Raw genomic sequence first — 25,265 nt, 5'->3', positions numbered from 1 at the left:
CTGGGGAAGGAATAGTGTGTGGAGGGCGGGGGGAATAGCGTGCAGGGTGCAGATGGGGGCAGGTGGAAATAGCGCGCGGGGGGGGAATAGCAAGCGGGGAACGGCTGGGGGTGGGCGGGAATAGTGTGCGGGGAGGCCAGGGTGGGAATAGCATGCAGGAGCTGCCCGGGGGGGGAGGGAATGGGGAGTGGCCAGCCCGGGGGGGGGGGGTGGGATAGCATGCAGGAGCCTCCCAGGGGGAGGGAATGGGGCTGGGGGGGTAATAGCGTGCAGGGGGACGGCCGGTGGAAATAGCGCGCAGGGGATGGCTGGGGGGGAGGGAATGGGGTGGGGGATAGCGTGCGGGGGCCAGGGCGGGAATAGCATGCAGGAGCTGCCCGGGGGGGAGGGAATGGGGAGTGGCCAGCCCGGGGGGGGGGTGGGATAGCATGCAGGAGCCGCCCAGGGGGAGGGAATGGGGGTGGGGGCAATAGCACACAGGAGCCGCCTGGGGGGTGATACTGTATAGGGATCGGGTGAGGGGGGGCCAGGTCAGACCAGCCTCACATGAGCGAGACTCTGCCACCCTGGGCAGCGCTGAGCTTGGGAGACCCAGGCCCATGGGAGGGCGCCGAGCCAAACCACCAGATGCTGGCTCCAGCCCGGCTCCCCTACGCGGGCTCCCTTGTCTGCAGCGGGACCGGGCTCCCCCGCACCCCCCCCGCACTGCCCCTGCCCCCGCCCACCCCACTCACGTTGACGATGGCCTCCTTGGTCTGGAGCATGTCGGAGATGACGCCATCAGTGACGATGAGCAGGATGTAGTACTGAGATCCGTCTGTCACCTGGGCAGCCGAGCTAGGGCACAATGCAGAGGCAGGGGACTCGTGCCAGCCCCACTCTGCCCCCCACGGGGTGGTTTGCTAGAACTTCCCCCTTTCTCCGCCAGCCAGGCGTGGCTCCTTGGGGCCATGCTGGGGGCTGCGCCGCCTGGCTGCCCCTCAGGGTGCCCAGCCACAGCCCCACAGAGCCCACGGCTCCTCAAATGCCTGCTCAGCCCAGCCCTGGAGCTCAGCTCTCAGGCCCGGCCATGCCTGCTGCTTCCTGGCCTATCCCACCAGCTGCTGGGCCCCAAGCTCTGAGTGGCCCCCTGCCCCACAGCCAGTGCCAGGCCCCGAGCTCTGAGCCGAGACACCCCCCCACAGCCAGCGCCGGGCCCCGAGCTCTGAGCCGGAGCCTCCACCCCACCCCCTGCAGCCAGCGCCAGGCTGCAGTGCTCTGGGGCACAGGAGGGCACCCTCCCTGTGTGCCCGTGGCCCAGCCTCTGCCCCACTCACCGGGCCACCTGGTTGATGACAGGGGCAAAGTTGGTGGGCCCGTACAGCTGCACCGTGCGCAGGCTCTGGAAGTAGGACTCCAGGACGCCATCGATCCCCACACAGCTCGGGTTCTCCACCTCGCTGTTCTAGCAGGGGAGAAAGCCGGGAAGGCTGAGCTCAGCGCTGGGCAAGTCCCTGGGTGTGCACGCGCCGGAGACAGCCATAGGGCTGGGCCCTCTCCAGAGCTCTGCACCCAGAGGGCTCTCCCCACAGGAGCCTGCAGCCAGCGGATCAGCCAGGACAGACCCATGGGATCGCCAGCCCATTCCCAGGGCCGGAGCAGAGCGTGAAGGCCTAGCGGGGTTCCCTGGAGCCTGCCCTCCTGCGTGCTGCCCTATCCCATTCCAAAATGCCCCATGCTGCCCCATCTGCCCCGGCCCGGCCTGCATGGTGGGAGCAGCAGTCAGGACCCAGGGCAACACCACTGCTGGGAGTCGCCTCCCATCCCACCTGGTCCTGGGGGCCCTGTGGAGCGCCCCTAGCCCTGGGTGTGGGGCTGGCAGAGGCCCTGGCACTGCCTCCTACCAGGGGGAACTGATGGGAAATGCTGCCGTCAGGTGGGACCTTGGCACCAAAGCCGTACGCGGGGAAGAGCTTGTCGCTGTCGTAGTCCTGGATGATCTCGCCGACGGCCTTCAGTGCCATGGCGTAGGCGCTCAGCTGGTATGGGCTCATGTAGTGCAGGGAGGTGGGCTGCGACGGGACCCCTGCCGGGCACACACAGCACCCACCTCAGCCTGAGCTGTGCTCCCCGGTCCTGCCCCATCCGCCCTGGGCCCCTCGCTCCTACCCCATCCACCCCGGGCTCCTCCCTCCCCCCATCTTCTTCAGGCCCTCCCGTCCCTGCCTCCCACAGGGTCCCTATGCCCACCCTGCCCTCTGCCCCCATATCCTCCCCAGCCCCCTCTTCCCAGGACCCCCATGTGACGAAGTGGGAATGTTCTTAATGTTTTCTCTGAATACTGTGTGGGTGCCTCAGTTTCCCCATGGCATTTCTTAAGTCTCTAGGTGGGGGGATAAGGGGGTGTGATTGGTGCAGAGCCCTAGAGGGCCAGTGTGATGGTGTCTGCACAGAGAATGGCCGACACCCTGTCTCCTGGCGACTGATGGCCTGGGCCCCTCCTCTGCAAAGGGGCCTACTGAAGGGGTTGGAGAACAAAGAGACCAGGTGGCCTCCTGGCCCGGGAAAGAGACAAAGGCCAGAGGAGGGGCGGGAGAGTTTCAGTTTGGAGCTGGCTGGGGAAATGGAGGGAGGCCAGAGGAGGCTCTCGCCTCCTGCCCCCCAAGACGGACCTGACTGAGGGGTCCTGTTCTCTGCACCTACAAGCTCTGTGTTAGACCATGTTCCTGTCGTCTAATAAACCTCTGTTTCCCCGGCTGGCTGAGAGTCACGTCTGTCTGCAGAGTTGGGGGGCAGGACCCTCTGGCTTCCCCAGGAGCCCCGCATGAGCGGACTTGCGGTGGGAAGCGCACGGAGGGGCAGGGGATGCTGAATGCTCCGAGGTCAGACCCAGGAAGGTGGAAGCCGGGTGAGCTGTGTGTCCTGCAGACAGGCTGCTCCCCGAGAGGAGACTTCCCCAGAGTCCTGCCTGGCTTCATGGGGAGCAGTTCCAGAGCATCGCCCGGGGACTCCGTGACACCCCATCACCTTGCCCGTCTGACCCCCGTTTGAAGGAACCCTGTGGCAGGCCCCCAGAGTCTGGGGGGCGGGTAGCTGGGACTGGGGCGAGAATGGGCTGGAGAGCAGCTCCCTGGAGGCAGGACCCCCAGGCCCTTGCCGTGAGAAGGGTGGAGGAGGAAGGAGCTCGGGGGCGACCCAGGGCTGAGCTGTCCCTCGGTTCCCGTGGGAGGCACCTGGGCCCAGCCCGTGCAAGCAGCACTCACCGTTGGAGGCCGTGAAATCGATGGCGACCGTGAAATTCAGCTGTGTCCTGCGAGGGCAGGAGGGGAGAGTGAGAGAGCGCTCCCCCAGCCCCCAACGACGCATTCCCAGCTCCCCTCCCCCCACCCCGCTCCCCCAGCCCCCCAATGACGCGTTCCCAGCTCCCCTCCCCCTGCCCTGCTTCCCCAGCCCCCCAACACATTCCCAGATCCCCTACCCCTACCCCACCACCCTCCCATCCCCCAAACCTGCTCCCCCAAACTCCCCTCACACCAGCCTCCCCTTCCCAGCCCCTGCAGACCCCTGCCACCCCTCCCCGCAACTCCAGCAGCATCGGTTCCCTCTCCTGCTCTCTACCAGCTCTTCCCACCTCCCGCTGTCCCCTGCCCCCTCAGAGGCCAGGGCCCGTCTCCCCGGCACAGGGGCTGCTGCCAGCAGTGGGTGCACGACTCCCTTGGGTCTTCGCGCGGGAGGCTGGGCCAGGGCCATGGTGGCAGAGTGGGCAGATGCAGCCCATGTGGAATGGGGGGCGCAGGGTGAGGAACAAACCCCAAAGGGGCTGAGGAGTGCAGAGGTTTGAACAGAACTGCCTGGGGGGACATGCGGGGGGGGCCCTGGGCACCCGCTCACCCGCCTCGGATGTAATCCACAAAGGTGAACTCGGACTCCACGGCGAAGGAAAGAAGGGTCACCTGGCGGAGACAGAACGTCAGAGACCCCTGAGACAGGTCCCCCTCTCCCCACTGACCCCCAAGACAGACCCCCCCCACAGACACAGACCACCGAGACAGGTCCCCCCAGAAAGACCCCCGAGACAGAGCCCCCCCCAAGACAGACCCCCCTTCTCCCCAGAGTCAGACCCCGCTGAGATAGGCCCACCCAGAGTCAGACCCCTGAGATGGGGCCCCCCTCTCCCCAGAGCCAGGCTGTGAGGGAGTAGGGAGTGTTACCCGGGAATGCTGCGTGGCACTTTTACTGGTTCCTATCTGCATTGGTACGAGATGGTGGTGGGATGTCAGGGGGTGACTTCACTGCGGGGAGATACCTGAGCCTGTCACCTGAGCCAGGAGGGGGTCGGGGCCAGGTGACACCTTCTGCCCAGGAAACTGGACAAAGGCTGGAGGAGGGGCGGGGGGGTGGCTGGGTGAGGCTGCTGGAGGGGGTTTCAATTTGCAGTTGGCTGGGGAGATGGTGGGAGGCCCAGAACCCAGGTCTGGGCTCCCCCGACCCCCCAAGAGGGACCTGACTGAGGGGTCCTGTTCTCTGTACCTACAAGCTCTGTTTGGGACTGTGTTCCTGTCGGCTAATAAACCTTCTGTTCTACTGGCTGGCTGAGAGTCATGGTGAATCGCAGGAAGTGGGGGGTGCAGGGCCCTGACTCTCCCACACTCAGTGACACAGGCCCCCCAAGACAGGTCCCCCCAGTGTCAGACCCCACTGAGACAGGCCCTCCCAGGGTCAGACCCCTAAGACAGGGCCCCCCTCTCCCCAGAGCCAAACCCCCCAAGACAGGGCCCCCCTCTCCCCAGAGACAGGCCCCTAGAGAGACATCTAGAGACACTTACTGGAAACAGAATGTCAGAGACCCCCACCAGAGACACCCCACAACAGCCCCGCTCTCCCCAGGACAGACCCCCCAACAGACCTCTGCCCCTCCACATAGAGACCCCCCAAATACCCTCTGTCTCCCCAGAGACCCCCCCAAAGAAATCCTCCCCCACTTCGCAGGGAGAGAGAGCTGGAGAAACCTCTCTTCTGTCCCCCCCAGGACAGACTGAGGCTGCAGGGCAGGCGCAGGGCTAGTCGGAGCTGAAGGAAGGGAGCTGTGGGGTGCATCACCAAGGGGGCAGGGGGCAAAGAGGGAGCCGGGGGCACTGCCTGGTCACGGGGGGGTGGGGGCACATTCCCTCAGGGGCCCCGGCAGGTTTCACGCACTGTTCCGGAGTTGATGTATTTCTTCTTCTTGCATTTCTTCTTTGGATTTAACACCTGATGGAAGCAGAGGAACAGTTCAGGGACCCCAACATCAGCACCTCCCCCGGCTGTTCCTGACAGCCCCCCTCCGGCTGCCAGCCCCCCTGGCCACCAGCACCCCCCCACCCCGGCCATCATACTCTGTGAGTTAAATTCCTGAGCCCAGAATCTCGCCTGGATTCTAACCCTGCAGCGAACTCCACAAGAATGAGGCCCCCGCGAAAGTCACCCGAACCGGCAAACGCCCGCCAGCCCAGAGCTGCCCACTGGGAGAACTCCTCCATGCCCCAGAGCTGGCCCAGGCCCCCAGCTCCAGTGGGGCTGAGCCAGGCATGGGGGAACCAGGAGAGCTGGGCAGCAGCAGGCCTCACCTCATAGACAGTGAACTGGCTCTGAGCGCGGGAAAGCTCCCGGTAGCTTGTGGCAAACTCCCCGATGAAATCGTGGCTGTGGGGCAGAGAGCACAAGGCAGGTGGCAGTGGGCAGCACAGATACTCACTCAGCCTGTCGTGGGGGGAGAGGGCATGGGGGGCCTCGGCCACTAAAACCTGGCACACCATGGGCAGAGCCTGCGAGACAGCCCCCTGCTCTGACCTCTCAACCCCACTCCCCTCCCAGAACCAGAGAGAGAACCCAGGAGTCCTGGCTCCCAGCCCCACCCCCCCGATCCAACCCACTAGACCCCACTCCCCTCCCAGAACCAGAGATAGAACCCAGGAGTCCTGGCTCCCAGCCCCACCCCCCCGACTCCAACCCACAAGACCCCACTCCACTCCCAGGACTGGGATAGAACCCAGGAGTCCTGGCTCCCAGCCCAGTGCCCACTAGCCCTTGCTCCCTCAGAGGCAGGGCAGAAAGGGGGTGGCTGGAGGATGAGAGAAGGGGCAGCCCTGGGGCCCAGACACAGGAGCCTTCCAGCAGGCAGCCCCAGCAGGGCGGAGAGGTGAGGCCCAGCAGGTAGGGGCAGGAACCCAGCCAGGCCAAAGGCTGCTCCCGCTGGCTCTGGACAGACTCAGGGACTGGCTCCTTGAGCCCAGAGCATGGAGGCCGGCGGAGGAGATCCGCCGGCTGCAGGGTGGCCAGGAGAGCAGTGGCATGGGTACAGCCCAGGGTGAGCCCAGGGAGAGCGAGGGGGAGGGGGTTCTGGCCAGGGCAGGCCCAGGGATCAGGCCTAAGGCCAGGCCGTGGCTGGACATGGCCCCGCCTGCCCCCGGGCTGCTAGCAGCCTGATCCCACCTTCCATCCCGGTCCCAGTCGTACACGTCTATCTTCACCGTCCTGAAATACAAGTGCGGGTAGCAGGTTAGCAAGCACCCAGGATGGGCCCGGAGAGCCCCACGGGGCCTGGCACCCCATGCTCCCCCATCCCCGCCCCCTTTCCCCTGCTGGGGCCCTGCTCCCCCATCCCCGCCCCCGTTCCCCTGCTGGGGCCCTGCTCCTTTATCCCTGTCCCCGTTCCCCTGCTGGGGCCCTGCTCCCCCATCCCCGCCCCCACTGGGCCCCCACTCCCCCGTCCCCACTCCTGGGCCCCCCGCTCCTGCATCCCCTCCCCACTCCTCTGCTGGGGCCCTGCTCCCCCATCCCCGCCTCCACCAGGGATCCACTCCCCTGTCCTCACCCCCAGGGCCCCGCTCCCTCATCCCTGCCACCCCGCTGGGGCTCCACTCCCCCATCCCTGCCCCCGGGGCCCCGCTTCCCCATCTCCTCCCCCGCTTTGGCCCTGCTCCCCGCTCCCCTCCTCCCCCAGGCCAAGCCATGCCAGAGAGCTGCCCCTCCTGCCCCCACAGGACTGGCTCAGAGAGCTGCCCCTCCCCACAGGGCCTGCTGGGCCAGGGAGTTTGCGTGTCTGGGATCTGCTCGCTCTGGCTCTGTGCTTGCAGCCCCCCGTGGCGGGACAGGGACACGTGTCTGGCTCCTGACCTGTCATAGTCCCCGTTGCACAAGGCTCGCACGGGGATGGAGAACGGCTGCCACACTGGGTTGAGTGTGTTTTTCACCACTTCTGTCTTGTGGCAAATTGTGAACCTGGAGGCGGCACCAGAGAAGTGGGTCTGAGGGCAGGCACTAGCAGGCAGGAGCCCACCCCAGCTGCCCCCCGCTGGGCGCCCGCCCGTGCAGAGTGGGGCGTCACACGGCCCCAAACGTACGTGCCATCCTCGTTGCTGCGGTAGAAGACGAGGAAGGGGTCGGATTTCCCGAAGAAGTCCTTCTTGTCCAGCTTGTTGGCGCAGAGCTGCATGGTGACAATGTCCTGAAAGAAACGGACTCCGTCAGGGCGGGGGTCAGGATCCAGGCAGGGGGTGCGTGGCGAGGGGCAGCTGCCGACGCGGGCAGGCGGCTTGTTCAGAGCCTGTAGGGCAGACCCTACCCGACCTGGGCCAGCCCACTGACCTGGGAGAGCGGCGCCCCACCCAGCCCCATGCCTTCTCCACACACACACCCCTTCGGCCCCCCCAGCACAGCCCCCCAGGTACACATGCCTCAGCCCTCCCCTGCCACCAGCGCCCCTGGGCGTCCCGTGGGTCCCGCAGCCAGCCCGGAGCGTGGGCAGCGTGGCCAGGCCAGCGGAGACGCACTCACCCGGCAGTTGCTGAGCTCCTCAGCTGACAGCAGGATGGTCCCACACTTCTTCCCTGGGACCCCCCTGGGACAAGAAACACCCCGTTAGGCCGGCAGGAGTGGACGGCAGGCAGCCCAGGGCGCGGCTGCAAGGGGTTTGGCTGCTCTCCCCACCACGTCCTGTCTGCCCCATTTCAGCCCACTGAAGGGCCCAAAGCCAATGGCCAGAGCAGAGCACTCTCCCAGCAGGGGGGCTGTGGGGGCAGGGCAGGGTGATGGCGGGGGGGGGGAAGCTCCCAGCGGGGGCGCTGGGGGGGCAGGGCAGGCACCGGATGTGGGGGGGCTCCCAGCAGGCGGTGCTGGGGGGGGGGCAGGGCAGGCACCGGATGTGGGGGGGCTCCCAGCAGGGGGTACTGAGGGGGGCAGGGCAGGCACCGGATGTGGGGGGGGCTCCCAGCAGGGGGCGCTGGGGGGGGAGGGCAGGCACCAGATGTGGGGGGCTCCCAGCAGGGGGTGCTGTGGGGGGGGGGCTGGGCAGGCACCGGATGTGGGGGGGGCTCCCAGCAGGGGGTGCAGGGCAGGCACCGGATGTGGGGGGGCTCCCAGCAGGGGGTGCTGTGGGGGGGGGACGGGGCAGGCACCGGATGTGGGGGGGCTCCCAGCAGGGGGTGTTGTGGGGGGGGGACGGGGCAGGCACCGGATGTGGGGAGGCTCCCAGCCGGGGGCGCTGGGGGGCAGGGCAGGCACCGGATGTGGGGGGGCTCCCAGCAGGGGGCACTGGGGGGGGGAGGGCAGGCACCAGATGTGGGGGGCTCCCAGCAGGGGGTGCTGTGGGGGGGCTGGGCAGGCACCGGATGTGGGGGGGCTCCCAGCAGGGGGTGCTGTGGGGGGGGGACGGGCAGGCACCGGATGTGGGGGGGCTCCCAGCAGGGGGTGCAGGGCAGGCACCAGATGTGGGGGGCTCCCAGCAGGGGGCGCTGGGGGGCGGGGCAGGCACCGGATGTGGGGGGGCTCCCAGCAGGGGGTGCAGGGCAGGCACAGATGTGGGGGGCTCCCAGCAGGGGGCGCTGGGGGGGGGAGGGCAGGCACCAGATGTGGGGGGCTCCCAGCAGGGGGTGCTGTGGGGGGGGCTGGGCAGGCACCGGATGTGGGGGGGGCTCCCATCCCCACATACTGGCTGGGGGGCAGTATGTGGGGGATGGGGGACTGGCTGGCTGGGGGCAGTACGTGGGGGACGGGGGGACTGGCTGGCTGGGGGCAGTATGTGGGGGATGTGGGGGGGCTGGCTGGGGGCAGTATGTGGGGGATGTGGGGGGGCTCCCAGCAGGGGGTGCAGGGCAGGCACCAGATGTGGGGGGCTCCCAGCAGGGGGCGCTGGGGGGGGGAGGGCAGGCACCAGATGTGGGGGGCTCCCAGCAGGGGGTGCTGTGGGGGGGGCTGGGCAGGCACCGGATGTGGGGGGGCTCCCAGCAGGGGGTGCAGGGCAGGCACCGGATGTGGGGGGGCTCCCAGCAGGGGGTGCTGTGGGGGGGGACGGGGCAGGCACCGGATGTGGGGGGGCTCCCAGCAGGGGGTGCAGGGCAGGCACCAGATGTGGGGGGCTCCCAGCAGGGGGCGCTGGCTGCGGGGGAGCTGACACAGCGACAGGTGTGGTGGGTGGCGGGCGGGATGCTGGCTGGCTGGGAAGACGGTGGTGCTGAGGAATCGCTGACCTCGGAGCCCAGGGCCCTGCCGTCGCTCGCCCGCACTGCTAGGCGGCTGCTGGCTGCAGCGGGAGCCATGGCTCATGTGGGGCAGCAGGCAGCGGGCGCTGGTGTCTCCCTGGGCCCTCTACGCTGCGCACTTCCCAGCCACACTGTCCCTGGGAGGAGCTGGAGTGTGGCCGGCCGCCCCCGGCCAGGCTCGGCAGAGCCAGACTGCGCAGCTCCTTGCACTGTGTGCAGCTTGCACACCCTCCCCTGGGCACCAGGGCCTGAGCCTGAGCCGGGTCACGGCCCCCTGCGCCAGGGCCTGCAGATTTCAGGGCGGGTTTGCTTGGCACATCCCCACTGCCCTCAGGAGGGAGAGCACGTGCTCTGCTGGCCGCGGGGACCCCTTCCCTCGGGGAGCTGCAACCCCCACAGGGAACTGAGCCCATGGGGACTGGCTGCCCCTCCAAGCCGCCTTTCTGCCAGCAGGCAGGGCCAGGAGCCCTGGGGGCAGGGCAGGATGGTCCCTGGGGCTGCGGGACGTTGTTGGGGGTCCCCCCCTCAGCCCAGCCTCCCCCAGCTAACCCCTGAAGAAGTTGTCTCACTTCCTTCCTGGGCCTGTGTCTGAGTGCAGCTGGCCCTGCTGCTCCAGGCTCCATGAAAGGCCTGCCCAGACCCAGCCCCCCATGTGCACCCTGGCATGGGCCTGGCGGGCTCAGGGGCCTTTCCCCTCTGGGGGACACTGGCTCTGACCTGGCTCCACGGCAGGGCCTGGCTGGCTCTAGGGGAGATAGTATGTGGGCGACGGGGGGGACTGGCTGGCTGGGGGCAGTACGTGGGGGACGGGGGGACTGGCTGGCTGGGGGCAGTACGTGGGGGACGGGGGACTGGCTGACTGGGGGCAGTACGTGGGGGACGGGGGGGATTGGCTGGCTGGGGGGCAGTACGTGGGGGACGGGGGGGACTGGCTGGCTGGGGCAGTACGTGGGGGACGGGGGACTGGCTGGCTGGGGGCAGTACGTGGGGGGCGGGGGGGACTGGCTGGCTGGGGGCAGTACGTGGGGGACGGGGGGGACTGGCTGGCTGGGGGCAGTACGTGGGGGAGAGGGGGACTGGCTGGCTGGGGGGCAGTACGTGGGGGACGGGGGGACTGGCTGGCTGGGGGCAGTACGTGGGGGACGGGGGGACTGGCTGGCTGGGGGCAGTACGTGGGGGACGGGGGGACTGGCTGGCTGGGGGCAGTACGTGGGGGAAAGGGGGGACTGGCTGGCTGGGGGCAGTACGTGGGGGACGGGGGGACTGGCTGGCTGGGGGGCAGTATGTGGGGGTCGGGGGGACTGGCTGGCTGGGGGGCAGTATGTGGGGGACGGGGGACTGGCTGGCTGGCTGGGTGCAGTATGTGGGGGACGGGGGGCGTGGCTGGCTGGGGGCAGTACGAGGGGGACGGGGGGACTGGCTGGCTGGCTGGGTGCAGTATGTGGGGGACGGGGGGACTGGCTGGCTGGGGGCAGTACGTGGGGGACCGGGGGGACTGGCTGGCTGGCTGGGTGCAGTATGTGGGGGACGGGGGGCGTGGCTGGCTGGGGGCAGTATGTGGGGGACGGGGGGACTGGCTGGCTGGCTGGGGTGCAGTATGTGGGGGACGGGGGGCGTGGCTGGCTGGGGGCAGTATGTGGGGGGACGGGGGGGACTGGCTGGCTGGCTGGGGGCAGTACGTGGGGGACGGGGGGACTGGCTGGCTGGGGGCAGTACGTGGGGGACGGGGGGCGTGGCTGGCTGGGGGCAGTATGTGGGGGACGGGGGGACTGGCTGGCTGGGGGGCAGTATGTCGGGGACTGGGGGGACTGGCTGGCTGGGGCAGTACGTGGGAGACGGGGGGGACTGGCTGGCTGGGGGCAGTACGTGGGGGACGGGGGGACTGGCTGGCTGGGGGGCAGTACGTGGGGGACGGGGGGGACTGGCTGGCTGGCTGGGGGCAGTATGTGGGGGACGGGGGTGACTGGCTGGCTGGGGGCAGTATGTGGGGGATGGGGGGACTGGCTGGCTGGCTGGGGGCAGTATGTGGGGGACGGGGGGGACTGGCTGGCTGGCTGGGGGCAGTATGTGGGGGACGGGGGCGTGGCTGGCTGGGGGCAGTATGTGGGGGATGGGGGGAGTGGCTGGCTGGGGGGCAGTATGTGGGGGACGGGGGGACTGGCTGGCTGGGGGGCAGTATGTGGGGGATGGGGGGACTGGCTGGCTGGGGGACAGTATGTGGGGGACAGGGGGCGTGGCTGGCTGGGGGCAGTATGTGGGGGATGGGGGGAGTGGCTGGCTGGGGGGCAGTATGTGGGGGACGGGGGACTGACTGGCTGGGGGGCAGTATGTGGGGGATGGGGGGACTGGCTGGCTGGGGCAGTGTACGTGGGACGGGGGGACTGGCTGGTTGGGGGGCAGTACGTGGGGGACGGGGGGACTGGCTGGCTGGGGGCAGTACGTGGGGGACGGGGGGACTGGCTGGCTGGGGGCAGTATGTGGGGGATGGGGGGACTGACTGGCTGGCTGGGGGTCAGTATGTGGGGGACGGGGGGACTGGCTGGCTGGGGGGCAGTATGTGGGTGTATAGGAACTCCAGCCCCAGGCCCTCCCCCCGCATGGAGCCCCCAGGAGCAGGTGAAGGGAGGCTCACGTGAGGGGTCTCTCCAAGCGGCTCCGCTGGGATCCGATCACTTCGCCCAGCGCCACGAACGCCTGGCCCAGAAAGTCCTGCCAACAAGGCTCGCTAGTTAGGGCACACACAGCACTGGTCTCGCCTGCAGGTGGGGAGGGCAGCCCATGGCGTGCCTCCAGACCCCACCCCGGGGTGCCTCCAGGGCAGGGCATCTCGGATCCCCCCACACCGCATCCCAGGGTGCCCCCACAGCAGGTAAGGTCAGAACCCAGCAACCCCCATATAAAATGATGGGGTAAAAATGAGCTGGGACCACTCGAGAGAGATCTCATAGAATCCTAGAATATCAGGGCTGGAAGAGACCTCAGGAGGTCATTGTGACGAAGTGGGACTGTTCTTAATGTTTCCTCTGAATAGTGTGTGGGTGCCTCAGTTTCCCCTGTGCAGTTCTTAAGTATCTAGGGGGTTGGGTAAGGGTGTATGATCCTTGCAGAGCCCTAGAGGGCAGGTGTGTGCAGGGGTCTGGACACAGAGAATGGCCGACACCCTGTTTCCTGGCCACTGATGGCCTGGGCCCCTCCCCCCCTGCAAGGTGAGAGTTAAAGGGTTGGAGAACAAAGGGAATCAGGTGCCCTCCTGGCCCGGGACAGGGACAAAGCCCAGAGGAGGAGGGGCTGGAGGGAGTTTCAGTTTGGGGCTAGCTGGGACATGGAGTGAAGGGGCAGACGGGGTTGTCTGGCTCCCTGCCCCCCAACATGGACCCAGCTGAGGGGTCCTGTTCTCTGCACCTACAAGCTCTGTGTTAGACCATGTTCCTGTCGTCTAATAAACCTCGGTTTTACTGGCTGGCTGAGAGTCACGTCTGACTGCGGAGTTGGGGGCAGGACCCTCTGGCTGCCCCAGGACCCCGCCTGGGTGGACTCGCTGGGGGAAGCGCAGGGAGGGGCAGAGGATGCTGAATGCTCCGAGGTCAGACCCAGGAAGGTGGAAGCCGGGTGAGCTGTGTGTCCTGCAGACAGGCTGCTCCCAGAGAGGAGACTGCTCCAGAGTCCTGCCTGGCTTCATGGGGAGCAGTTCCAGAGCATCGCCCAGGGACTCCATGACAGTCATCTAGTCCAACCCCCTGCTCAAAGCAGGACCAACCCCAACTAAATCATCCCAGCCAGGGCTCTGTCAAGTCTGAGAGTCCTCCGAGTCCTTGTGGAGACTTCTCTGAAATCATCCACTCACTAGGCAGCAGCAGTCAAAAAAGCGAACAGAATGTTGGGAATCATTAGGAAAGTGACAGATAATACGACAGAAAATATCATATTGCCCCTATATAAACCCATGGTGCGCCCACATCTTGAATACTGCATGCAGATGTGGTCGCCCCATCTCAAAAAAGATATATTGGAATTGGAAAAGGTTCAGAAAAGGGCAACAAAAATTATTAGGGGTATGGAACAGCTTTCGTATGACGAGAGATTAATCAAGATTGGGACTTTTCAGCTTGGAAGAGACGACTAAGGGGGGATATTATCGAGGTCTATAAAATCATGACTGGTGTGGAGAAGGTAAATAAGGACGTGTTATTTACTCCTTCCCATAACACTCCAACCAGGGGTCACCCAATGACATTATAGGCAGCAGGTTTAAACAAACACAAGGCAGTGCTTCTTCGCACACCGCCTGCCCAGCCAGCCTGCGGAGGGTGCCACAGTCTCCGTGCCAGGGGGTGCGAAGGCCAAAAGTGTAACTGGGTTCAAAAAACGAACTAGATCAGTTCTGGAGGACGGGTCTGTGACGTTATTGACTTGAACTGGGACCGTATAGAACATGGTTGCAACCAAGGTCCCCTAGTGGCACTAAATCTTGTATAAAGGGGGTCAAATAAGGTGTCTCAGACAAGGTGATGGTTGGCTGGTTAGGATGATGCTGTCTGTCTGTGGGTATCATTTTTATAGTTAAAGTTATGAATATTGGCTCTGCCCTGTCTGTATTTCAAACTTGTGCTCTGCTTCTAGGGGACACCCCAGACACGTTGGGGTCAGCTCTGCCTAGCCTGCTGGATGGCCCGTTAAGGACCATCAGCGACACAACTGACCCATGGAGAGAAGGCAGACACGCCTGGGGACTCGGCCAGGCGTGCAGGGACCTGCCGAGGGACAGAACTCTGAGGTGTTTCCAGGCCACGGGATGGGCAGCTTGTCCTTGGGACACAGAAAGCAGAGACCACACGGCAAGAGACTTTCAAAAGCTGCTGCAGCTCCTCCAGCTGGTCTTCAGTCCTGCTTCTGACCTCCGGAGGGACTTGGCCACCCTGAAGCTTTGACCCAAGGACTGAAAGACCCATCCCAGCTGGGGATGTTCTCCAGAGACTGGATTTGAACCTGCCGTTTATTCCATCCCTGCTGCAAGCCTGACCCAAGAACTTTGCCGTCACTGGACGTCATTGATTCCATTGAACCCGTTCTAGCTCTCGTCTCTGTCCTTTCCGTTTATGAACAAACCTTTAGATTTTAGACTCCAAGGGATTGGCAGCAGCGTGATTGGTGGGTAAGATCTGATTTGTGTATTGACCGGGGTCTGGGGCTTGGTCCTTTGGGATCGAGGGAACTGTTTTTCTTTTACTGGGGTATTGGTTTTCATAACCATCTGTCCCCATAACGAGTGGCCCTGGTGGGGATACTGGGAAACTGGAGCGTCTATGGGAATTGCTCGTGTGACTTGGGGTTAGCCAGTGGGGTGAGACCAAAGTCTGCTCTGTTTGGCTGGTTTGGGTTGCCTTGGTGGGCACAGAAACCCCAGCCTGGGGCTGTAACTGCCCTGCTTTGAGCAGTTTGTCCTGAATTGGCACCTCTCCGTTGGGTCCTGCCAGAACCAGCCTCATTACAGGGTCCACCAACGGCTGTTAGCCAGGGTGGGCAGGGACACAAGTCCGGGCTATGGGTGTCCCTAAACTTCTGGCTGCCAGAAGCTGGGAGTGGGCAACGGGATGGATCATTCGATAACTGCCCCGTTCTGTTCATTCCCTCTACAGCACCTGGCCATGCCAGAGCCAGGACACTGGCCCAGACGGACCATTGGTCTGACCCAGCACGGCCCTGCTGAGGTTCTGGATTCCTGCCTGAACCCTTCCAGCCAGAGCTTGCTGCTGAAATGAGGCCAGTGCTGCAGTGGGGAGCAGGTGCTATGGGGCACCCCGATGGGGAGGCATGGGCCATGTCTTGGTTGGCAATCTCCACCAGCCCTTTGTGTTCCGGAGCTGCAGGAACAATGGCCAGGGCCCAGGACAGGATGGGGGGAGGGATGTCCCCTGGCCGCCAGGAGAAGAGAGGCCTCCCATGGCGGGAGGCATAGGTACCACGGCTCTGTGCTGCAAGGGCTCTAACTGCTTCCCTGCCCTAGAGGAGTCAGTCTGTCCAGGGCCCCCAGGCCCTCCCAGCTGCCGGGGGGGGAGGTCTGGGGCACTGCCTGAAGGGGTTACCATCAGAACGGCCAGACTGGGTCAGACCAAAGGTCCATCCAGCCCAGTATCCTGTCTGCCGACAGCGGCCAATGCCAGGTGCCCCAGAGGGAGTGAACCTAACAGGTGATGATCAGTGATCTCTCTCCTGCCATCCATCTCCACCCTCTGACAGACAGAGGCTAGGGACACCATTCCTTGCCCATCCTGGCAACATCCTGGTTCAGTCCCTGGTGACAAACGGCCCCTGCCCACCTGGGGCTCCCCCAGCCCAGTCCTCGCTCCCGACTGTGCTTTGCCCGTTTGCCATGGGGGGCAGGAGAGGCACGTACCTTCTGTGGTCCCAGGGTGGGCAGCAGAGAGAGAGAGCAGGTTAGACAGGGTGAGGATGGAGCCCGGGCTGCCCCCCCGAGGGCCAGCAGCAGGTAGTGGGTCGCCCCATCGTTCACACAGAGCCACGCTCTGGGCTACAGGCAGCACCGGATCCAGCCAGGCACCCTGGGGGCAGGCTCTGGAGAGCAGCAGGGAGGGGATGCCGGAGAGCTGGTGTCAGAGCCTGGGTGAGTGGGGCCAGGGACAAGGCCCATGTTCTCTGTGCCAGACATGCAGTGCAGCTCCTTGGGCACACAGCGCCTGCACTGCGCTCTCCTGCCGGGACCAGACGGCCAGGGCACTGCCTGGAAACCGGGCTCAGCCCCTGCTCAGCCACACATGCCCTGGGCGGTCTCTGGCCAGTCCCTGCCTGTGCAGTGCGGCTGCGAGGTGCCCCCTACAAACAAGGACAAGCTGCCTCTGCAGTCACAGCTGGGGAGACCCTGACACCTCCCGCCCCCCACCCCGTAGGCCACAGAGCCACAGCATCTCACTGGTCCAGCAACATGGCAAAACAAGGGACCTGCAAGGCACAAGGGGGAGGGCTGAGCCCAGGGGAGGGAGGGCACAGCTGGGGGCTGAGCCCAAGGGCAGGGCTGAGTCCGGGAGGAGGGCGGAACCAGGGGCTGAGTCCGGGGGGGCAGAGCGGGGGGCTGAGCCTGCGGGCAGAGCCGGGTCCATACTCACGTGTTTAGAGATGTTGCAGCTCTTGGAGTCCACGTTGTAGCTTGGGGGGAAGAGAGGAGAGCCGTGAAAACTGCAATGGGTGCGGGACCCCCACAGTGCTGCTCCAGTCGGAGTCCCCCCCCCCGCCCTTCAGCCCTCCCCACCCAGGAATGAGCTCCGTCCGGGGGAGTGCTGGCACGAGACGGGGGCTATAGGGCCCCACATGCAGGGCCCTGAGCACAGCCAAGCCCAGCAGGTGATGGAGGCTGGCGCCTGGTGGCTGCCCTGACACCCAGCAGTGCCCGGAGAGGCCTGAGAGCCTGGAGAGGCTCCTGGACCCCTTCTCGTAGGCCACTGATCCGGACACACAGCTGGGGCTGCGCAGCTCAGCGACTGGGAGCACCGCTCCGGCCAAGGACAAGCACCGGCACCCGCGGTGTCCTCCGGCTGCTGGAAGCTGGAACCTCCTGGAGTTCACGAGCTGCGCTGGGCACTGCACAGACAGATCAGAGACAGGCCCAGACGTGCCCCCTGGCACCAGGCACAGCTGTTCTCCAGCCCCCCCCGTCTCATGTTCTCGCCCACCCCAGGCGCTGCTGGGTGTTCGCACCACTGGGCTCCTACCCTGAGTTCCAGGGTCATGACGACTTCAGGCCGGCCCATGTTACACGCTGGCCCGAAGAGCTTCTGTTTCTGCCTGTGGCAGAGTCAGGAACCCTGGGAGCAGCATGAAGAGCATTGCAATCCCCCGGCCTTGCTGCAGCCAGCCCACCACGCCACCCCGCCACACTGCAACCGCCACGACCACCCCGCCACGCCACCCCCCACCGCCACTGCCACCCTGCCACGCCACCCCGCCACACTGCAACCGCCACGACCACCCCGCCACGCCACCCCACCCCCCACCGCCACTGCCACCCTGCCACGCCACCCCGCCACACTGCAACCGCCACGACCACCCCGCCACGCCACCCCACCCCCCACCGCCACTGCCACCCTGCCACGCCACCCCGCCACACTGCAACCGCCACGACCACCCCGCCACGCCACGCCACCCCCCACCGCCACTGCCACCCTGCCACGCCACCCCGCCACACTGCAACCGCCACGACCACCCCGCCACGCCACCCCCCACCGCCACTGCCACCCTGCCACGCCACCCCGCCACACTGCAACCGCCACGACCACCCCGCCACGCCACCCCCCACCGCCACTGCCACCCTGCCACGCCACCCCGCCACACTGCAACCGCCACGACCACCCCGCCACGCCACCCCCCACCGCCACTGCCACCCTGCCACGCCACCCCGCCACACTGCAACCGCCACGACCACCCCGCCACGCCACCCCACCCCCCACCGCCACTGCCACCCTGCCACGCCACCCCGCCACACTGCAACCGCCACGACCACCCCGCCACGCCACCCCCCACCGCCACTGCCACCCTGCCACGCCACCCCGCCACACTGCAACCGCCACGACCACCCCGCCACGCCACCCCACCCCCCACCGCCACTGCCACCCTGCCACGCCACCCCGCCACACTGCAACCGCCACGACCACCCCGCCACGCCACCCCCCACCGCCACTGCCACCCTGCCACGCCACCCCGCCACACTGCAACCGCCACGACCACCCCGCCACGCCACCCCCCACCGCCACTACCACCCTGCCACGCCACCCCGCCACACTGCAACCGCCACGACCACCCCGCCACGCCACCCCACCCCCCACCGCCACTACCACCCCGCCACGCCACTCCACCACACTGCAACCGCTACTACCACCCCGCCACGCCACCCCACCCCCCACCGCCACTGCCACCCTGCCACGCCACTCCACCACACTGCAACCGCCACGACCACCCCGCCACGCCACCCCCCACCGCCACTGCCACCCTGCCACGCCACCCCGCCACACTGCAACCGCCACTACCACCCCGCCACGCCACCCCACCCCCCACCGCCACTACCACCCCGACACTCCACCACACTGCAACCGCCACTACCACCCCGCCACGCCACCCCCCACCGCCACTACCACCCCGCCACGCCACCCCCCACCGCCACTGCCACCCTGCCACGCCACTCCACCACACTGCAACCGCCACTACCACCCCGCCACGCCACCCCACCCCCCACCGCCACTACCACCCCGCCACGCCACCCCCCACCGCCACTACCACCCCGCCACGCCACCCCGCCACACTGCAACCGCCACGACCACCCCGCCACGCCACCCCCCACCGCCACTGCCACCCTGCCACGCCACCCCGCCACACTGCAACCGCCACGACCACCCCGCCACGCCACCCCACCCCCCACCGCCACTGCCACCCTGCCACGCCACCCCGCCACACTGCAACCGCCACGACCACCCCGCCACGCCACCCCCCACCGCCACTGCCACCCTGCCACGCCACCCCGCCACACTGCAACCACCACTACCACCCCGCCACGCCACCCCACCCCCCACCGCCACTACCACCCCGCCACACTGCAACCTCCACTACCACCCCGCCACGCCACCCCCCACCGCCACTACCACCCTGCCACGCCACCCCGCCACACTGCAACCGCCACTACCACCCCGCCACGCCACCCCACCCCCCACCGCCACTACCACCCCGCCACGCCACTCCACCACACTGCAACCGCCACGACCACCCCGCCACGCCACCCCCCACCGCCACTGCCACCCTGCCACGCCACCCCGCCACACTGCAACCGCCACTACCACCCCGCCACGCCACCCCACCCCCCACCGCCACTACCACCCCGACACTCCACCACACTGCAACCGCCACTACCACCCCGCCACGCCACCCCCCACCGCCACTGCCACCCTGCCACGCCACTCCACCACACTGCAACCGCCACTACCACCCCGCCACGCCACCCCACCCCCCACCGCCACTACCACCCCGCCACGCCACCCCCCACCGCCACTACCACCCCGCCACGCCACCCCGCCACACTGCAACCGCCACGACCACCCCGCCACGCCACCCCCCACCGCCACTGCCACCCTGCCACGCCACCCCGCCACATTGCAACCGCCACGACCACCCCGCCACGCCACCCCACCCCCCACCGCCACTGCCACCCTGCCACGCCACCCCGCCACACTGCAACCGCCACGACCACCCCGCCACGCCACCCCCCACCGCCACTGCCACCCTGCCACGCCACCCCGCCACACTGCAACCGCCACGACCACCCCGCCACGCCACCCCACCCCCCACCGCCACTGCCACCCTGCCACGCCACCCCGCCACACTGCAACCGCCACGACCACCCCGCCACGCCACCCCACCTCTCACCGCCACTGCCACCCTGCCACGCCACCCCGCCACACTGCAACCGCCACGACCACCCCGCCACCCCACCCCTCACCGCCACTGCCACCCTGCCACGCCACCCCGCCACACTGCAACCACCACTACCACCCCGCCACGCCACCCCACCCCCCACCGCCACTACCACCCCGCCACACTGCAACCGCCACTACCACCCCGCCATGCCACCCCACCCCCCACCGCCACTGCCACCCTGCCACCCCACCCCGCCACACTGCAACCGCCACGACCACCCCGCCACGCCACCCCCCACCGCCACTGCCACCCTGCCACGCCACCCCGCCACACTGCAACCGCCACGACCACCCCGCCACGCCACCCCCCACCGCCACTACCACCCCGACACTACCACCCCGCCACGCCACAGCCGCTCCGTCACGCCACCCCGCAGCCACCCTGCCATGTCCCAGGACACTGCAACTGCCCTGCCGTGTCACACCATGGCCACCACGTCTGTCATACCACAACCGCCCCAGAGCTCTGCAACCCCACCTCCAGTTTCCCCAGTCAGGACTCCACTTTGGCCCGGTTGGCAGCCATACCACAAATCACCTGGTCTCCGACTAAGGGCCAAGTGGGAAAGCAGGGAGTGAGCAGAGCCGAGGCAGGGTGGGGAGGGGAACCAGGTGTGGGGGGAGCCGAGATGGGATTGGGGAGGGGAACTGGGCAGGTGGGACCCGAGGCAGGGCAGGGGGGCCAAGGCAGGGTGAGGGAGGGAGACCTGGTGTGGGGAGCAGAGGAAGAGCAGGGAGACGTGGATCAGGTGGGGGAGGGGAGCAGGCAGGGGGAAGCAGAGGTGGGACGGGGCAGGGGAACTGGGCAGGGGGGAGCCGAGGCAGGGTCAGGGAGGGGCATCGGGTGGAGGAGGGGGAGCAGGTTTCACTCACACATCAAAGCGCAGATTCTGCTTCTCCTCAAAGAAATAATCAAGGACGAACTTGCGGACGAAGTCGGGGTTCAGGGTGTTGTCAATCACTTCAGTGCGTCCAAACTGAGGGGAGAAGGGGGTGAGGGGACAGCACCCAACCCAGAGGGGCCACCTGGGGCCACGTGGCCATGGCCCTGGGGTCCCAGCATGTATGTGAGGAAGGGGCTGTCCCCCAGAGCCCCCCGTTTAATTTCTGCTGCCTCCCTGGCCTGTAATCCGGATTCCCTGGGATTAAGGCCAACGGCAGAGCCAGATCATTAGCGTGGGAGCAGGTGGCCATATGGGCCCGTTTAGCAGAGCAGGGGATTAGGCGGCCCTGGCTGGGAGCCCCCGCAGGGATCAGAGTGGGGCAGGCCCAGCCCCGCAGCAAGGGGGCGCTGGGTAACCCCCGGCCAGGCCAGGGGCCGCGCTGTTGCCCCTGAGCCGGTGCCCGGAGTGCAGGGACGCGTGGAGCTGTGGGTGGGCGCTGCTCAGACTGGCTAGTGGAGCAGGGGCAGCCCCCTGCAAGAGTCTGTTCCGGTCCCTGGGCAGCCCAGCCCCGAGGCCCCACCTCTGACTGATCTGTGCTGGGCCGAGGACGGGCTGGAAATCCCCAGGCCTGCAGGGCTCAGCCCCGGCTCGGGGGGAGCAGCAGGAGACTTTGCTTCTGGCCACTCAGCCCCCCCACCCCGAGACCTGAGCCCAGGGCAGGAGCCTGGGGCTGCCCGCCCCCGTCAGGGCCACTGGTGGAGCCCCTGCCCGACACAGCAGGGCGCATGGTGCTGGCGCAGGGGAAGAGACACGCTGCTGGCAGTGCCCCAGGAGACGCCCTGCAGCGAAGCTGAGAACTAGCCCCCACCGGAAGCGAACAGGCTGCCAGACGGGCAGCTCAGTGGTGCGGAGGAGGGGGCCCAGGCTGAAGGCTGCTCATTGCACTGCGAGCTGCCCGCTCTGCTGCCAACACAGCACCCGCGGGGTGACCGGGGAGCCAGCGGCCCTGCTCAGCAGCCAGGCCCAGGGCTATGAAGGAGTGAGACAAGGAACCCTCTCTGAAAACGACTCAGAGCCACTGGGCATGGGGCCGGGCTCCAGGGGAGGGGGAGGAGACAGGGTCAGGTGGCTAAGTCCCACCCTGGACTTCCCGCCGGTTGGTGGCCCGCTGGCCAAGAGGTGGGTGCTCAGCTCTGCTAGCTCCTTGACAAAGACTCAGCCGTGGCAGATGAGCCCACGGGCTTGCTTGGGGGTGGGGGGCACAGGGCTAGATGGGCGCATTGGCAGTGGAGCTGGGGTGGCAAGCGGGTCTCCCGAGCCCCCCATAAGGAGCCCAGGCCAGCAGGGGTTCCTGTGCCAGAGCAGGACAAACATCGACCCCTGCTGCAGCGGGGGCAGAGTGCTGGCTCCGGGCACCGGGACGGGCCCCACTGCGCTCACTCACCTCCCTCCACTCCTTGCTGCCGCTCCCGTGGATGAACAGAACCACTACTGCAGAGAGGAGAGCGCGGGGTTAATGACTGCCTCTGCATCAGAAGCCACCCCATCCCACTGCATGTCTCTCACACTGCACCCCCGAAACACCCCACCCCACTGCATGTCTCTCACACTGCACCCCTGAAACACCCCATCCCACTGCATATCTCTCACACTGCACCCCCGAAACACCCCACCCCACTGCATGTCTCTCACACTGCACCCCTGAAACACCCCATCCCACTGCATGTCTCTCACACGGCATTCGCCAACACACCCATTCCACTGCATGTCTCTCACACTGCACCCCGAAACACCCCATCCCACTGCATGTCTCTCACACTGCATCTGCCAACACACCCATCCCACTGCATGTCTCTCACACTGCATCCGCCAACACACCCATCCCACTGCATGTCTCTCACACTGCACCCCCGAAACACCCCGTCCCACTGCAAGTCTCTCACACTGCATCCGCCAACACACCCATTCCACTGCATGTCTCTCACACTGTACCCCTGAAACACCACACCCCACTGCATGTCTCTCACATTGCATCTGCCAACACACCCATCCCACTGCATGCCTCACACACTGCACCCCCAAAACACCCCGTCCCACTGCATGCCTCACACACTGCACCCCAAAACACCCCGTCCCACTGCATGCCTCACACACTGCATCTGCCAACACACCCATCCCACTGCATGCCTCACACACTGCACCCCCGAAACACCCCATCCCACTGCATGCCTCACACACTGCATCTGCCAACACACCCATCCCACTGCATGCCTCACACACTGCACCCCCGAAACACCCCATCCCACTGTATGCCTCACACACTGCATCCGCCAACACACCCATCCCACTGCATGTCTCTCACACTGCACCTGCCAACACAGCCATCCCACTGTATGCCTCACCCACTGCACCCCCGAAACACCCCATCCCACTGTATGCCTCACACACTGCATCCGCCAACACACCCATCCCACTGCATGCCTCACACACTGCACCCCCGAAACACCCCATCCCACTGCATGCCTCACACACTGCACCCCTGAAACACCCCATCCCACTGCATGTCTCTCACACTGCACCCCAAAACACCCCATCCCACTGCATGCCTCACACACTGCATCCGCCAACACACCCATCCCAGTGTGTCTCTCTCACACTGCACCCCCGAAACACCCCATCCCACTGCATGCCTCACACACTGCACCCCCGAAACACCCCATCCCACTGTATGCCTCACACACTGCATCCGCCAACACACCCATCCCACTGCATGTCTCTCACACTGCACCTGCCAACACAGCCATCCCACTGTATGCCTCACCCACTGCACCCCCGAAACACCCCATCCCACTGTATGCCTCACACACTGCATCCGCCAACACACCCATCCCACTGCATGCCTCACACACTGCACCCCCGAAACACCCCATCCCACTGCATGCCTCACACACTGCACCCCTGAAACACCCCATCCCACTGCATGTCTCTCACACTGCACCCCAAAACACCCCATCCCACTGCATGCCTCACACACTGCATCCGCCAACACACCCATCCCAGTGTGTCTCTCTCACACTGCACCCCCGAAACACCCCATCCCACTGCATGCCTCACACACTGCACCCCCGAAACACCCCATCCCACTGCATGTCTCTCACACTGCATCCACCAACACACCCATTCCACTGCATGCCTCACACACTGCACCCCCGAAACACCCCATCCCGCTGCATGTCTCTCACACTGCATCTGCCGACACACCCCATCCCCCTGCATGCCTCACACACTGCACCCCTGATACACTCCATCCAATTGCATGTCTCACACACACTCCCCCATGGCACGCACACCTCATGTACCTGCCACTGTGCATGCATACTTTGCACATCACAGTGAGTATATGCACACCTCACTGCACATATACACCTCGCACCTACACATTGCACACCCCACTCCTCTGTGCACACACTGCATGTGCACTCCCCCAGCACACACTCGCACATGCACACCTCATGGACACCATCTCACTGCACACGCACATCCCATCCCACCTATGATGCAGCAGGGACTGAGTGGGGCGGATTGACCTAGGAATGTGGCAGGGGAGTTTCCTGGGACCGTCTGATCGGTGATGAGATAGCAGGGAGTGACTTCACTGTCTGGGATGATACCTGAGTCTGTAACCTGAGCCGGGAGGGGGGTTGGGTCCAGGTGACACCTTCTGCCCGGGAATCTGGACAAAGGCTGGAGGAGGAGCAGGGGAGGAGGCTGGGGGAGTCAGCTGGAGGGGGTTTCAGTTTTTGGAGTGGGCTGGGGAAGAGGAGAGAGCAGCAGAGATGGGGTCTAAGCTCCTTGCCCCCCAGAAGGGCCTGACTAAGGGGTCCTGTTTATGCCTGCAAGCTCTGGTCTGGACTGTTTTCCTGTCATCTCTAATAAACCTTCTGTTCTTCTGGCTGGCTGAGAGTCACGGTGAATCACAGGAAGTGGGGGTGCAGGGCCTTGACCTCCCCAATCTCCATGACAACTGGTGTCAGAGGTGGGATCTACTGCACCCTGTGGATGGTGCTTCCTGCAGTAAGTGACTGGGGAGCAGTAAAACGAAGGGGGATTGACAGGAACCAGGTGTGCTGAAGAGTCAGAGAGGAGTGGTTTTGGGGGGCGAAGGAGCTATGCTTAACCCCTGGGAGTGTGTGACCAGCAATAATGGGGTCCCCTTGGACACTGCAGTGAGCAATCTCAGGGGCGGAGGAGTCTGTGGCTTGACCTTGGAAGAGGGGTGGTGACCTGGAGAAGGGTTGGCACACTAGGGGTTCCTCCTGGACACTGCAGCTCGAGCACCCAGGCCTGCTCGTGGCCAGCAGGAAGATGTATGCTAAGCGCCTTAAGAGCAACCTGGTGGAGCTGTGCAGGCA

General features: G+C 66.1%; 1 protein-coding gene across 1 annotated transcript in view; it reads right to left on the bottom strand.

Moving 5' to 3' along the window:
- Positions 1–25,265, bottom strand: part of LOC141991285 (copine-9-like) — a 46,222-nt gene that overhangs the window by 5,394 nt on the left and 15,563 nt on the right. The window contains exons 3-17 of the mRNA XM_074959597.1: positions 22,298–22,344; positions 20,843–20,946; positions 16,619–16,658; positions 12,130–12,206; positions 7,795–7,858; positions 7,362–7,465; positions 7,135–7,239; positions 6,451–6,492; positions 5,586–5,661; positions 5,176–5,229; positions 3,871–3,932; positions 3,243–3,289; positions 1,884–2,065; positions 1,317–1,444; positions 735–837 (exon numbers count right to left, since the gene is read on the bottom strand). Coding sequence (XP_074815698.1) covers positions 735–837; positions 1,317–1,444; positions 1,884–2,065; positions 3,243–3,289; positions 3,871–3,932; positions 5,176–5,229; positions 5,586–5,661; positions 6,451–6,492; positions 7,135–7,239; positions 7,362–7,465; positions 7,795–7,858; positions 12,130–12,206; positions 16,619–16,658; positions 20,843–20,946; positions 22,298–22,344 — 1,235 coding nt within the window. The remainder of the gene's footprint in view (positions 1–734; positions 838–1,316; positions 1,445–1,883; positions 2,066–3,242; positions 3,290–3,870; positions 3,933–5,175; positions 5,230–5,585; positions 5,662–6,450; positions 6,493–7,134; positions 7,240–7,361; positions 7,466–7,794; positions 7,859–12,129; positions 12,207–16,618; positions 16,659–20,842; positions 20,947–22,297; positions 22,345–25,265) is intronic.

Source organism: Natator depressus, chromosome 7 (genome assembly GCF_965152275.1).
Source record: "Natator depressus isolate rNatDep1 chromosome 7, rNatDep2.hap1, whole genome shotgun sequence".
Lineage (NCBI taxonomy): Eukaryota > Metazoa > Chordata > Testudines > Cheloniidae > Natator > Natator depressus.
This window is presented reverse-complemented; position numbering and strand designations above follow the sequence as displayed.